The 16715-nt window shown below is 35.7% G+C and overlaps 1 protein-coding gene across 1 annotated transcript in view; it reads right to left on the bottom strand.

Annotated features, from left to right (window-relative positions):
* RYR2 (ryanodine receptor 2) overlaps positions 1 to 16715 on the bottom strand; it is a 509874-nt gene that overhangs the window by 117366 nt on the left and 375793 nt on the right. The window contains exons 65-71 of the mRNA XM_027091861.1: positions 12989 to 13049; positions 11507 to 11745; positions 9929 to 10010; positions 5746 to 5876; positions 2587 to 2907; positions 761 to 1001; positions 274 to 361 (exon numbers count right to left, since the gene is read on the bottom strand). Coding sequence (XP_026947662.1) covers positions 274 to 361; positions 761 to 1001; positions 2587 to 2907; positions 5746 to 5876; positions 9929 to 10010; positions 11507 to 11745; positions 12989 to 13049 — 1163 coding nt within the window. The remainder of the gene's footprint in view (positions 1 to 273; positions 362 to 760; positions 1002 to 2586; positions 2908 to 5745; positions 5877 to 9928; positions 10011 to 11506; positions 11746 to 12988; positions 13050 to 16715) is intronic.

Here is a 16715-nt window from a genome sequence, read left to right as displayed (position 1 = left end):
TCTAAAAACCTACTGATTATGATAAATACTCAGCACAATTAAAAATCTCTGTGATTGTTTGAAGATAAATGACAAAACTCAAAAGAAGGCTTATATTGCATCAAACTCCCCAGGGAAACCTAGTCTCTCTCCTGACCAGCTAAGTGATACTAAGGAGATGACCTTGAGAAACACTCTGATAGGTATTTACTAAGGGAATCGGAAAATTCATTAAATTTTGCAAGTCCTGGACATATTCCAGAGAGTAAGCACTGTCAGTATTTTCCTACTTACGTGGGATTTTGACCAGTAGATAAACACCTCTGCAACCATGCGGAAAAGGTCTTCTGCTTCTGGGTTAGGCTCTTTTAGCCACTTTGCCCTAGATCACATAATAAATAAAGTGGTGTCTCAGTTACTCCCTAAAGTTAATTAAAAAAAAAAATCACACTCCTAAAGTTAAATGTGAAACCAAGTAAACTGAGGGTGAGCATGCTTGTCCACAGAGCTCATAAATGACTTCAGTGTACAGCTGTAACATTTTAAATAATTTAAACATGTAACTGTCAAAGTGCTAGTTTTTACACCCACAAGGCAGACTGTTCCACAATGGGATTTCCAATTGTAATTTTAAGATGTTTGGTGAAATTCACATCTGATACTGTCATCATTGTGAACAAACTCATTGCTAAGTAGTGAATGAAGCAATTCCACTGGGACGTATGAACACAGTAAGGTTACGACTGAATTAGAGAAATTAAATCACTTTTGAACATTCTACCTGTTATAGTCCACAAATCTAATCAAGAGCGGGTAGAAGGCATAGAGATCTCTGGCCAGCGTGGTGAACTCGTCTAGAATGAGAAGTTCAGCCTCGGACATATCCCCCCTGACCTCGGATTTCAGATGGTCTTCCTCTGATACCACCATAGCTGCCTTTTTCTTGAGTTTCTCCATTAATGGCAAGAAATGAGTTTTCAAGAGCTGAGGTTTCACTTTATTTATAATAGGCTGGGAAAATACTGTTTGAAGACAGACATTAATATTCCGCTCTGCATAAACATTCATTAAAATGAGGATTAGATGGTCATCACAACTGTACAGCACGATTAAGCCTCCCTCTCCTCCAGCACATGACTTCCTTTAGAATTCAGCCCATGCCTCAGTCCTTTTTCTAGTCCCAAACCTAATTACATAGCTGCTGTTCAAAAATGATTACTGAATTGAAACTGATGTGCTTCCTTGTTTTCAAAAAAGAAGGAAAGAAAGAAATTGGCAGCTAATTTAGAAGTTTAAAAAAGACATTCATTCACTTTGGAAATCAATTATTTTCACACAAAGAAGAAAAGTCCCCAAATGGAAAAGTTCCCCCAGCCCATTTTTTAGAAGAGATACACACCACTGAATACTTCTATGAGACCACTACCTACTTAACTACTACGCCATCTCATTATAACTGTCCCCATCCTTGTCCCAGTGGAAGAGTTAGATTACATATAATACTGCTCTTTTATTTAATAATAGTTGTAGTTGTTAGCAACAGGTCTAAACTTGATTAGGCCATTTTTTTAAATTTAATTTTTACTTTATATCGGATTTACAATGCTGTGTTCGTTTCAGGTAGATGGCAAAGTGATTCAGTTATACATAAACATATATCCATTCTTTCTCAGGTTCTTTTCCCATATAGGTTATTACAAAATATTGAGCAGAGTTCCCTGTGCTATAGAGTACATCCTTGTTCATTACCTATTTTATATATAGTAGTGTGTATATATTAGTCCCTCCCCCTCACCTGTCCCCTTTGGTAACCGTAAGTTTGTTTTTTAGGCCATTTTAAAAGGAATTTTTTTCTCCCTAAGAGTAACATACATACACTGGGGAAGTGTATAAAAGAGAAATGTTAAAAATCAACCATAATTACCCTACCCAAATTAGTAAGACATTGGTGTATTTTTTTTGGAAATTTTCCCAATAAGTAATATCATACGTAAACTTCTGAATTCAAATTTTTAAAGTTCTTCTTTTAACCCTCCATGATATTCTGAATATTTTCCACATCATAAAATATTGTTGAAATCTTAATGTTTGAAAAAAAGCATAATATTCTGGTAATATGGATGTGCACAACCTATTTAACCATACTCTTGTGGCTGGGCATTCAAATTGCTTCCAATTACTCAATATAAATAGTGCAATGACAGAGCAGCTTAAATGTAAATATTTGTATCTTTTGATTATCCTCCCCCATTCCCGTTAAGAGAGATGACTAAACCTGGGTGGCTTCAAACTCCAGTTTTATTTTTGTCTCTGTCTGCAGAATCATTAATTTTTACTGCTGTGTTCACTGATTAATCTTAGCGAGATTAGTCAAATCTAGAAAATGTTTACTCACTTAAAAGTAGTAACTATATGGAAAGTTACCCAATGTCTGATTAAATCTACTTTTTTTTTTTTTTAGAACAGCATGACAGAAGTAATCCAGAATAGTTTTTGAGCACAGAGCAAATATTCACAAAGATTGAGATAGAAAAATTTTAGTCTTCTGTATTTCAAATCTTTTTGGAAATAAACAAATGGAAGTGGCACATTCCTTCCCAGTCTTACCTGCTAACCTTTTCATCCAGGCTCCCTCATCAATTCCCAAGTTATTATATATGATTTTCAGGATATTTCCCAGCAGCGTGTTCATGTGCTCTGAGTTCAGAGCCGTGCAGCACATCTCAGCCCTTCCTGGATTATTCTCAGGTCCGTGCTCCCACCAATGAGACATGTAGCTACACAGCATGGGCAGGATAACTTCCATCACATGTGGCATTTGTGTGTAGCGAATACCGGACTCAGCTAAGTCCACAATTTCTTCCATGAGTTTCTCCAAAGATGGTATATTTGGACAAACATCTTCGACATTAGTTGGCAAATTAAGAGCTAGAGAAGCACACGTACAAATGACATGGATTCAGTGAAAGAAGTGACCCGAAACAGACACAAGCAACCATTTCACACTGGGCTTCAAAACTCGGCCAGACCTGGCATGCCTTCAGCTGGATTCCTCTCCTTTTTTTTTTTTTTTAAACTGAAATGTAGTTGATTTACAATGTTGTGCCACTCTCTGCTGTACAGCAAAGTGACTCAGTTATACACATATAGACATTCATTTTTTATATTCTTTTCCACTATGGTTTATCACAGGATATTGAATAAAGTTCCCTGTGCCTCTCCCTTTTCCCGTGGCAGGTATTTCAAACTTTCTTTTTCCCCGAGTCCCTACCCAACCACCTGAAGATCACCAGATGACCGATCCTTCTACTTCAGAACAAGTAGGAATATCAGATGTCTCTTCTTCCAGCTGCCTGCTCTCATCATTTCTGTGTCTGGTCTCACACTCACGTCTGTTCCCCTTTTCAGCAGGAGTTCTGAGGTCCCCATTCATGGTTCCCCTGTGTTCTGATGCTGTCTACCCTCCAGCAGCCACCTTGCTCAGGACTGTATTTCCAGCTCCTTCTTCTCTACTGCCTCTTCCGCACGCAGCAAACCTATCTACACACGTGCTCAGCTCTCTCCTAGACTGTTTACACCTTTCCAGGTGCTCTCCTAGCCACAGAATTGAAGGCTTCTGCTTTTCACCACTGAACGAATTTATTCTTTTACAATCCTTATCTTACTAAGTGTTTCAAGAGCATTTCACATCACTGACCAAAGTTCCTTTTCCTAAAATCCCCCTTTTCCTTAACTTCAATGCATTCAGTGTTTCTGGACTCTCTTCTGAATTTTGTCAGTCTCCTTTTGCTAACTCTTTTCTCCTTGCTGAAGTTTTAAATATGGGTTTTCTTTAGGGATTTGAACTCACTTCTCTTTTTCAGATTATATGTTTGCCTAGGAAATTCTTGCCATTCCTACGGGCTTCTGCTGTAAGAGAATAACTCTCATAGCCATATTTCCTAAAGTTTTTTTGTGTGTCTCATAAGGAATGTGTCAAAAGCAACTAAAATATAACGGGTCTAAATTTAAACTTGACCTTTCCTCTCCAATCTACGCCTTGAGCCTGCACTACTATCTGGTGAGAACAACATTATCCAATGAGTCACCCAGGCTAGAAACCTGGGAGAAATTCTAGGCTGTGATGCTCCTTCATCTCCTACAGGAGATGATTCTACCTCTAGGATTTCTCATAACCTCTTCACTATAGACTCCATCCAAGGGGTCTTGCCCAATTAGATTTCTTCTGCATTACCACAATCATTTTCTAACTGGTGATGCACACTCATTCGTCTTCCTTATTTCTGCCATGATGGAGTTCTAAAATGCAAAGCTACTCATGTTACTCCCCTTTTTAAAGCCAATAAAAGGATCCTTTTTGCCCTGGTACAGTCCCCACTCCTTACCTGACACAGGAAGCCTACCTCGCCTCTTTTTGGCTTTCCATTCTTGCCTCATCTTTTCTCTTTCTTCCCTGAAAACTACTGCCACCTCAAAGTACTTGAAGTTTCCCCTAACGTACCAGACTTTCAGTGTTCCTAATTTCAAGGCTCATCTGTACAAACTCTGCTAAGTCTTCCCAGGTGCTCTCAGCTCAAACTGCTTTTTTGTGTCCCCAGTGTTCTTTATTCTGAATTCTATCACGTATATTCACCAGTCTCTCTACCTCTACTGCAACTAAAAACTCCCTGAAGAAAAAAATCAAATCTTATTTATCTTTGTATACACCATCTTCTCCATCTACCAATAATCATTTGTTGAATGACTTGACTAAAAAAATGAATGAAGGAGAATCATTAAATGCAATTCCTTTCCTTTGTTATGCAAACGGCGTATTATAGAAAATAAGTGGGGAGATTATCTGCTCTGTGTCTTTCCTTATCTGTAACAAAATAACAATCTGCTTCATTCTTGATTCATTACAAAAATATTAATGAATCAAAAACCTTTAATAAGACAACTTTATAAGACATGCTTATACACATAATTAACAATCCAAACTCAACTGTGTTTTATTGTTTACAAATATTGTGCAATTTATGTAGAAAAATATTGCTTAGTTATATTCAACATATTTTTCTTTAACTTCCTCTGTGATATGAAATTCGAATCATAAATTAGGCAAATTAAATAACGATTATTCAAGTTTTTAAAAGGTTCTTTACTTGAAAAATTCACTATAAAATCAGTGTAACCAGTAGCTCCCATATAGACATGAATTACACAGAGAAATGATCTCATCAACAGAGAGGTATGCATTTGTGAACAGCTAATAATTCTTGTTCAAGTTGGGGGAACTCTTGAGGGCTTTTGGAAAATGATTAAAATAAAATATACTTTATCAGACTTAGAGGATCAAACTATCAGAAAAACATCACATGAAATAAAACTGTTCCAATAAGATAGACATACCCGGTGAACCAAGAGAAATGAAAGGTACAAATCTATAACTGTAATAAATAAGAATATCATACACTTACTGACTACCTATAAGAGGTAACTGAATGACCTATTTTTCCATATCTGCTGCTTATTCTGTTTTATTATTAAGAGGGTTAATTTGTCTGTGGCTCATTGACTTAGAAGAAATTAAACTAATTTTCTTTCAGAAACACTACGGAAATAGTATACAGCATTCCAAAAAATTCCAAATAATAACACCTAAGAACAAATGACATGGAGATAATAAATTAAAATAGCCCATTAAAAAATCACGGTCAGAAAACACAACAAATGTCATTAAGCTTTAGCTTCAAATATCAAGTAGTGCACATGCTTCTGTGTTACCTGCTCTCTCTCGAGAAGACTTAGTATTGTAGATGGAGTAAATGTTGTGTTTGTCGAGATGAGTTTCCAAAAATGCTACAGGAAAGGCACCAGCAAAGGCAGCCAGACACTCTCCTAATGCAGAACGTTGCCTGTAAGTGGAAAACGCTTATATTTTTTAAGTCTTCTAAGTGAAAAACTGAAGGAGTTATATTAAAATTGGAAAGGTAAACCTAAAAGGACAATCATAGTGCTACTGCTACTGATAAAAACTAACCCTCAAATCCAATTTCTATACTGCAAAACATCATGTGCTTTCAATAGCAAACTCCCTGCCATTAAAAAAAAAAACACACCTAAATCATCTGTCAGCTAAAAAGAAGTTAAAAACAGTACAGACAAAAATAACAACAACAAGAAAAAAAAACCCAAGCCCTGTAAATTCCCTCATAAGTTTGGACATTTTCCTTTTTTTCTTTCTTTCGTTTAACATGATGACCTAAGGAACAATTCTTGCCACGTGAATAAATGGATTTTGATAAAAATTTTAAAAATCAAGTACTAATACAAGACACAAATAAAACTTTCTGAAAATTTACCATGTATAAGTAATTTCAGGGTAGCTATGAAACATAAGGACATATTAGATGCTAAAAACTATTGATAACACTTAAAATTAATTTATCATTTTCAAGGGAAGGAAGGGAATCAGACTGTGATCAATTTAGTCAAGGCTTCCCTTGCCACTGATATAAATTCTCTCTCCCTCAGTTACCTACTGAATCCAAGGCTTTACTGGCATGTTAAGTGTTTATTAAATATCGAATAATGTGAGAGTTATTTCAGCAAATTATGAACTCCTTAAATGACTTTGAATATGTATTTTATTTAAAAGTCAATAAAATGGATCAAATTAAGAAAAGGTTACATAATTCTCTTAGACAGTTTTAAATTTCTCACTAAAAAAAATACTTAAAATTAACAGTCTGATTATCTAATATTTTAATTAAAAATGACTAGATATATATTCAGCTAGGAGAAAATATCCCTTCATAGAATGACACTGAATAAGATAAAGTTCAATTGAAACATTTCATTACTAAAGATAATTTAGGACATCAAGAAATTACAAAGAGCATGGGCTTTGATTCAGACAGATCCAAGTCCTGATCTTACTCCTAACACTGTGTCACTCACCATAGGAAAATTACTTACCCTTTTCAAGTTTTTCTTTCCTTACCTAAAAACAGGGATACAGAATTGCAAAATTTCTGGCACACAATATGGGTTCAATAGATGTTTTAAAAGAATGAGAAATACTTTATTTAAGAATTTAATAGCCTAAAATGTTTCATATATGACCCCAAAGTAGATCATCTATTTCCAGACATCTGACTGGGCTAGTCCTTTTATTTCATTAATAATTCATCTGAATTATGTAATAATTCACTTTAAGATATAAATTCAATTAGTAACTCTCAGATCAACTCTGATCATTTCTGTTGCTATTCTGGAAATAGCAATTTTTCTTTTAGGTGAGTTGTATTAAAATAACTACTTTTCTTTTTAGTATAGTGTCATTTTTTTCAAAATACCTTTTACTCACCTTCAAATTTTTATTTTTATATTCTCCCAAATTCACTTTGTAATTGCAAAGTTAACTGAAAAAATATATATCTTTTTAAAGAATCTAACAGAAAGATCCCAAATTCTATCAAGAAAAATACCCAGGCAAGAGTAATAACAACAATAACAGTAACTGCTGAGGTATGAGAGAATTTGGACTACCAGATATTAAAATGTATTAGAAAATAGTAACAATTCAGCCTAGATGGTATTGCTCTAATCATTTAAAAATCAAATAATTTAGAACAGAATAGAAATTCTAGAAATATAACCTAGCAAATATACTTAGTATACGATGAAGAGTTTGTTTTAAATCAGTAAATAAGGGAAATATTTAATAAATCATTATATTAGAGACGTGGTGGACAATTTAAAAAATTGAATTCTACATAACACCAAAGAGAAACAGGAAACAGGCTCATTTCCGGTAAATCCCTTCATACTCCAGAGACAACCATTTCAGACATTCTATGCCTCCCTCAAGCTTCTCACACTTGTTTCTTCAACTGTCATCTGGCTGAAGACTCAACTCAGACTTCACTGAGACAATGAAGGCTATTACACACAGACCATTTACACCTGACTTATCTTCTACTGTTCCCTGTTGCGTAGAGAAAGTTCTGAGTCTAAAAAGCCCTGTTCTCCAAGATGCGTTCCTGATCACCCTGTGTCATTCTCTGTACCGTGTGCCAACTCACACACAATAACTTGCCCCTGTTACGTTCATCAGTTTCCTTGTTTTGTTTCTCTCCCTTGATATAAGCTCTCTGAGAGCAGGGATCTATTTGTTCACTGTTGTATCCCAGAACCTGACATTTGATCAGTATTTACTCAATGAACAAAAGGATTAAAAAGTAAATCTAAACAACTGAAAGCATGAAAAACCTAGGAGAATAAATATTTGAATTTCTAGCTATTAAGGGTATAGTATAAACTTCTTAAAATCATGAAACTAAGGAGATGAAACATGTACGGTATAATTGCTAGATCTGATTATATAAAAATCCAAAATTCTCATGTCATAAAAAACTATCTGCACATAATGATTTGTATATAAGCACTATAAAGGTAAAAAAATGCTAAAAGTCATAAAAGCAGGAGAAATAACAGGCAAGAAGTTAATAGTTAACAAATACAATGGTTATTACTGATCAGTAAGAGAATACATTAATAGAAAAACGGACAAAAAATAAGAAAAGGCAATTTATTAAAAAAGTACAAATGGTAAGGTAAACACACACACACAAATAGCTAGTAACTGGTAATGAGGAAAATGCATTTGAAAATAAAAATAGGATCCCATTTTCAACTAATAAATTTATAAATAGTAAAAAAGGGTAATAATCGGAAATGAGAAATGTGAGGAAATGAGAATTCTCTTGTAAAACTTTAAAGTATGAATTGAATCAATTTTTTTTAAAGATAGTAAAATGTGTATCACAAACCCTTAATACATGCATACTCTTTAACCTAGATCTCCAAATTCTGATAAAGGAAATAAAATAAATATACACAGAAAACTATGAACATAGATCTAGCATTATTTATGTACGTGAAAAAGAGAAAAGAGCCTACATGTCAAAAATAAAGGAACATTTCAATAAATTATAATACTTCCTTAGGATAAAATATTTTATAGCCATAAAAATCGTATGAAACTATTGATAGTTTAACTTAAAATGCAGGTAAAACTTTAAAAATATTCAGAGTAAACTCAATTATCTTTTTCCATTGATCTACTTTCCTTTCTCTTTGTAATTGTCACCTTATTTTAATTATTGTTGCTTTTTAAGTTTTAATGTTTGGTAGGCCATGTGAATGCCCTTATTACTCTAAGTTTCTCTCTCAAAATTTTATTGGCTAGTCTCATGCAATGATTCTTTCAAATAAACTTTTAAATTTTTCAAGTTCAACAAAACACAAATTTCTACTTGAAATTCTTTATAATTAAGATTAATTTGGGGAGAATTTACATCTATTCAATATTCTTCTCTCAGAATATCCTTTGACTTATTTATTTCATTTATTGGTCTTCTATTAGAACGTCTTTTTATTTCTTCTAACGTTTAAAAAAGCCCTCTTTCTCTTCTCTCTTCCACAGAAATCTTACAGAAGTTGCCCATGTGCTCTCTCTTGTTCAGTTCAGTGGGGACACCTTATCTTACTTGACCTGTCCAGAACATCTGACTCTGCTAATCTTCTCCTCTTGAACTTGAGAACGTGAAAAAATTAACTGCCTATATTCATTCTTATTTTGTATTTCCAATATAGAGTTAGAAACTGTACTAGCAGATTCCTTCGTAAGACTCATTAATGCTCTAAGTTTTAACTTTATATTAAATATAGGCTTTACCACTATGGCTTTACATTTTTTTGTTCATAATTCGCAATTGTCTTTTATTATATCAATTCAAATTTAGCTTAAAGATTGTCTAATTACTCCCAAGGAATTCAATATGTCAATCTGATTGTTTAGTTTATAACTAAGGAAAAAAGTTATAAAGTGAAGACCCTTGTAATAAATAATCATAACACTTGAAAAAACTATTAATACAAAGTTAAACTTTTAAAATCTTACCTTTCCACATAAATACTCTTGCTGGTCCCCAATGCATACAAGCTAGTCAGAATTCTATAACATGATACCTGTACATCTTCCACTAAGGAAAAAGAGAATCTCACTTTAAAAAAAAACACTTGTTATCAATACATTGTCCTGAGAAAGTTTAGGCTAACAACAAAATTCCATATTAAAGGCATACTAACACTTTAATATTTGAAAAAAAGCAATACAAGAACACACACACATAAAATGAAATTTAAGACCTTTTTCTCAAACAAAATTCTTTTCTTCAAGGAGCTGAAAGCTTTCTAAAGAATTATGCTCTGATTATACAGACAGAATATTATCAGGAACAATTGCTTTAGGTATAATAAAGGATTTCTTCAAGAATAAAACTAAGCACAAGGATATCTGGGAGGACAGGTCCATTTTGACTCCTGTTCCAAAGGGATATAAAGACTGTACCTTTTATTTTAACTCTCAAATGAACAAGAATAAGAATGCTAGAGAACAGGGTGTATCATTTATTTCTGAAATGACCTGAAATTCAAGGCATAAGTAAGTCACTCTTGGAGCTTTTAAAGCTAGAAAATCAAGTAAAACCTCTCAGATGATCTCTGATCCAATAAACATGTTCAACAGGCAAAGAAAACTAAGAATCTTGGATTTCTAATGCCAACTCTGCTACCATTTCCCAGAGGACACACCATGACATGAATGGAGAAACCCTCCTCATCCCCCATATTTGTTTCTGTGTCCACATGGGGCTGTAAGTAATGCTCCCATTGGTTCAAGCAGTGTCAGTGTCAATGTTTTGAAACTAGTGGTTATGTCATTCACTGATGAACAAAGGTGGTTTTTACACAGAGCTGTACTTCACCGGGGAGACCTACAACACTGAGAGTCTGAGTGGGTGGGTCTGCAAGCAAGACCCACTCGACTGGTAGACAAGGGCTCATATCATCTTTCATGTTCATACAGGCAGGAGAGCAGGAACTTAGGTCACGTAGTTCCTTTTTCATGCAACCTTGGGCATTCTGTGGATATTTTTAATAACCACAGAACTCCAGCCAGGAACGGCTGATGAAATCCCCTATGAAAAGAGAATGAAACCTATAAACAAAAGATATTTGAACCACCCTAGTAGGTCAGTTATTTAGACACAGAATTTGTCTCAGCAGTCTTCAAATTTATTGGTAGGATAGCTTGCAGAAACAGTCTGCATCGACTCAGAAATAATCTGAAAACATTTAATGCTGCATGTCCTTCGGTGAAACTACATTAGAAAATTTCCATGGAAAGAGACACCACAGAAAGTGTAAAATTTGGAACTTGGATGTCAACAATGTGGGCGTGACTGTCCATAACCAGTACCTTACTGGTCCCTTCTGCAAATCCATGTGATTCAGAGATCTATCTCTATTAAGAATGGTTTTGGTTTTGTAACTCAAATGTCAACCTAAAGTGTTCTTAAAAAAACAAAACAAAAACATTTTAACGTATAAGCAGTGTTTGAATAACCTCGATGATGTGGCTGTTAATTTCTGATTGTACTATGTAGATAATGAAACTCTAAGTAACAGATTTACATACATATTAGATCTTCTCCGAACTGATGCTGGCCAATATGCTCAAATAATGATGACAGCATTGGCAACAGTGCCACCGTGGTATAATTGATAATCTGAGTAACACCTTTGGGTTGGTTTCGGGTGTGGGTGAACTGGCCCTGCTTAAGATTTTCCATCGTCTTCTCCAGATCCTCTGCGGCATTGTCCAGGAAAGCTCTGAGTGCACTTTTAACACTTTCCAGGCCAGTCTTCATCACAGTCCTAGGGAGTAAAGAAGAGACAGCTTATATCTTGTGAGAGGAACACGTGAAATACAAATAAAACATGCTTCTACATTGTGTTTATTTTTGTCCATGACGACATTCACTCAGTCAACTCAATTTTTTAAAACCACTTTGAAATAATTCTTTCCTATATACTTGAAGTTACAGCAAGAGCACTCCGTAAATGCATAACGTTTCCTAAATGCCTTTGTAGTCAACTTAATTAGGACCTCGGAGCAAACGGCAGTTCTAATGCTTTACGTTTTCCACCTGTGGTCTCAAATATTGAGAATATTTACTTGATAACTAAGGAACCCAGCTCCTGAGTCAGTTTAGTTCATCCCAAATCCAACAAAACTAGAAGGTTTTCTGAGGCTATGGGTGTGAAAGAAACAGTTAATGCCACCTAAACCACGTTACAGAATGATACGGATTTTTTTTTTTTTTACCTTAAGGGTAATAATCAATCTTTTCTAAATAAGCTCTGAAGGCTGAACTTTGTAGAGAAGTGACATTCTAAAGCCGCCATTTCTTGTAGAAAATGAAGGTGAATGGTAGCATCTCCTTTCTTCATTTATTATACAAAACACCTCAAATAAACTTTTAAACACAAAAATGGATAATTCAAGAGTATCACCGCATATTCTCTGTAGAAGACTTTTAGGAACTTTTATTTAGATGTATCCTGGATAATAAGTAAATTAATTGTACGGCTTAAAGGCTGAATCAATCATGCTAACCAAACTGGTTTTGTATTTGGATTTCTGGTCATTTTAATAGTAGTGCAGAGTAGAAAGTGCACAGACTCGGAAACTGGTATATTTCCACACTTACTATGCAATCTTAAGCTTCACTTTACTCATCTATAAAATGAGAATAAAACCTTCATATTTCCTATAAAGGTAAATGTTATTAGAAATATGGAGAACAACTATCCTGCCTTGAGGCTAATAAAACCTCGAGAGTTGTAGCTCATCGTTTTTACCTCACATAATACAGTCCCAATTCAACCCTCAATTACATACCTAGCTGCTACAGAAATTACTTAAAATTTAAATAACAATATATATGATCGTAAAAATAATAAAAGGCCGTTGTTTTACTAATTTACAAAAGATATTCTTTTCACCTACATTAAAGTCTTTATTGCAATTCCAAAGAATAAAGACACTAGGTTCTTCTTCTTATTCCTGTATATCATTATTACACTCATTGATTTAAATCAAAATGTATCCATTTACCTTGCATCCAAAGTCTGACCCAAAATATGAAGACAGTTGACAATTGATGTTGCATCATTCCCTAAAGAGGAAACAAAAAGCTGCATAAATTGCCCAGAGAATTTCTCAATGCTCTTCTTTTCTGTTAATGTTCGTGTTCCAAAAATTAGTCAAGGGCACAGTTCAGTAAGGATAACTCAATTCAAAAGAGTTTTTGATAATCAAGTTTAAAATCATGCAGTTTTTCTGCTTAAAAGTGGTTATGTGAATGTAAGTAGAAAAGCAATAAAGCACGTCTCATCAAACAGCTGACATACTCAAGAAGCATTCAAAGCACTGCCTCAGGCTAAAGAATTTTAACTAGATTCTTCAAATATATCCTCCTCCCCATACTAGCTCACCTTATTTTTAAATCATATTGTATGCCAACTTTTTAAGTCAGCTGATATCCTTTGTGAAATGAGGTGGGCTAAAAGTCTAATAAATTTAATTCCCTTTTAATTACCCCAAGTATATCTGCTTTCTTATTGCATTCAACTGCATTGAGATGAATTAATTTGCCTGAATTCAACTGCATTGACATGAACTAATCTGCCTGAATGTTGTTCATCTTCGGTGAAAAAGTGGTACCAAACTATCATGCAAAAAAGCATCAGAGGCTGAATAAGTTAAACATTACTCATGAGATATTTGAAACGGGGGTGACCCTTCTTGAAAATAAGACGAAACTCAGCCATCCTGATTGGCATATTTCATCACAAAGTACAGAAATATGAATCACATAATGAGTACACGTATTTTACTTCGTGATAAGGATACAAAAAAGAAAATATGAATCCAAAGTAACAAATTGATTTGACCGTTCACAATACAGTCTGACACTCATCACTTCCTCATTCCATACTTTCCTATTTGTAATATATACAGTCATTCCCTGGTCCTTAGGTGAAAAACTCCTAATTGAATGTGAGTTTTTAAAACATTTGAGCATGTTATATTCTTTATACACAAAAGGACCCTAAAAGGAACAAATGAAGTATACATGGAAATAACTGTCTCAGAATGTGGGCATACCAGGTTAGTGATATGATGCAAATAAGAAAAAAATAATAAGGTATTCATTGCTGAGACGCTTCAGAAAATGTTCCATTCATCTAGTGCTTTGAATCTCAGAACTTCCAGGTGATAATGAAGACAAAATCAGCAGAAGGGCAGAATTTGTCATGCTCCTGTCTACTGAATGGTGGCAGTGCTAGGGCTTCTACAATACTACAGCCCTTAGAAGTATTACTCATTTAATTATTCATTCACTCAATAAATACATGTTAAATACCAGGTACTCTTAAACTTCCAATACTAAGCAAAATAGAGTTCTCATGGTACTTGCATTTTAATGGGGGACACAGACAATGAACTATTAAGCAAAAAATAAATCAGTATGTAACATAATGTCAGGCTGCAGTAAAAATATATAAAGCAGGGAATAGGGATTAGAGCAACAGGATAGAATTAATAGGGTGAGTGGTCACCAGAGCCTCCCCAAGAAGGTGGCACCTGAGCAGAGATTTGAATGAAGCGAAGGAACAAACCATGCATATAACTGGGAGAAGGGCCCAGGCGGTGGAAACAGCATGTTTCCGGGGCAGAAAATGAACCTGGTGGTCCAGGCAAGGAAGTCAAGATGACTGATGTGGGTAAATTCAGGGGAAAGAAGGAGAATGTAAGGTGGAGAGGAGGGAAACAGGTTCTAGAGCCTTGCAACAAGAGCAAGCACTTTGGATTGTGCTTCAGTGGTTAAGAATCCACCTGCCAAGGCAGGGGACGTGGGTTCGAGCCCTGGTCCGGGAGGATCTCACTTGCCATGGAGCAACTAAGCCTGTGAGCCACAACTACCGAGCCGGCGCTCTAGAGCCCACATGCCACAACTACCGAGCCCACGTGCCACAACTACTGAAGCCCGGGCGGCTAGAGACCGTGCTCCCCAACGAGAAGCCACTGCAATGAGAAGCCCGTGTACCGCAACGAAGAGTGGCCCCCGCTCGCCGCAACTAGAGAAAGCCCACGTGCAGCAACGAAGACCCAACGTGGCCCAAAATAAATTAAATAAATAAATAATTTATTAAAAAAATAATAATGTATGTTAAGGTTTTGCTTATGGGTTGCATGTTGGTGACGGGGAAAGGAGACAAGGATGACTCCATGATCATTTGGGTGAGCAACTGTGTGAGCAGTTGGGTGAATAGTGGTAGGATTCAATCACGTGGGGAGAGCCCAAGGCAGGAGCAAAATGTGGGGGGAGGGGAGAGGGGAGGGTTGGGCGTTCTGCTTCCGACAGGTCAAGTGTGATGGGCCAATTCATCTCCCGTAGAGATGTAGGCAACTGACACAAAAACCTGGAGTGCAGAGATGAGATCTGAGTTAGAGCTGTCAACTTGGGCCTCATAAGCATATGGAGAATTTTTAAAATCATGCGCCTGAATGAAATTAGCCAGCATGAACATAAATACAGAAGCATAAAGGTCCCAGAGCCTCCAATGTTTGGAGGTAAAAAAAAGATAAGAAGGGTGCAGCACAGAAAATGACAGAGGGAAGGCCCAGGAGGGAGAGGGGATACAAAGTGTTGCCTATGAGTCTCATGCAACCAAATTCAGCATCAAATCAGACAGGCTGGTCCCTCACTCTCTTCCTAAAACTCACAGTCATACTGTCTCTTCATACAGATTACCAGTGTTTGTACTTTGTACTGAGCTTATCCATGCCTTTTTCCAAAAAGAGGTCTGGGGTTCTTTAAACTTCCTTTTGTATAAGCTCATGAGGTATGATTTTTTTTTTTTTTACATCTTTATTGGAGTATAATTGCTTTCCAATGGTGTGTTAGTTTCTGCTGTATAACAAAGTGAATCAGTGAGGTGTGATTTTTGTTTCCTTTGTTCCCTGATGCAGCTCCGCACCTAGAATAGTGCCTGATTTAGAGCAGGAGCTCAATTAAATAATTGTGGAATGACTGGAATGTGAGTAAAAAGGGTAGGAAAGGGCACAAGTGGCCAGACAAGTTCTGTGGGTCAAATGAAAATGTGTGTGGTGAATATGAGATTGCTGTGACTGTTAGTCACAACTCTGTAAGCTATATCAGTTGACACACTTTGGTACACTCCAGAGCAGATATAGCACAACTTTAAATGGAAACATCTCATTGTAAAAAATGGTGGAGAAAGGACCCTAAGGAATGCTGTAACAGTATTAACTGAACCTTCAGCATTTGAATGTATGGACCAGCAAAAGTATCAATTTTATGGGCATGTATAAATGCCTAAACTAATGGTTAGTCTTGAAGAGAGAAAGTACGTAGTAAGGCTCTTAAATAAAATAGCAACCTGGATATGGTCCTTCTAAAGGCTCCCAGATCCCCATAATCAGGAATGTCAGTCACGCTATTAGTAAGAACAGGAAGGGCTAGACAAAGCCTAGTAAGATGGTAACATTTTAAGGTGATGACTGTATTTTTTCACGTTCTTAACTATATGTAATTTCTTAACTGCTCTGAGCAGTATAAAAACCAAAAGTTTGATACCTTCAAGTCACGTTTTTTTCAAGGTTCACGCTACTTTCTTTGTCTTCAAATATAACTCTCATCACCTCTAAACACTTAGGGAACCACTTACGGATTGCCTATTTATCTTTAAGATTGTATGTTTGCATCAGTGTGTGTGTGTGTGTGTGTGTGTGTGTGTGTGTGTGTGTGTGTGTG

Source organism: Aethalodelphis obliquidens, unplaced genomic scaffold (genome assembly GCF_003676395.1).
Source record: "Aethalodelphis obliquidens isolate GAN/ISIS:26980383/991018 unplaced genomic scaffold, ASM367639v1 scaffold73, whole genome shotgun sequence".
In the NCBI taxonomy this organism is placed as follows: domain Eukaryota; kingdom Metazoa; phylum Chordata; class Mammalia; order Artiodactyla; family Delphinidae; genus Aethalodelphis; species Aethalodelphis obliquidens.
The sequence above is the reverse complement of the archived record's forward strand: the minus strand, read 5'-3'. Positions and strand labels throughout refer to the sequence as shown.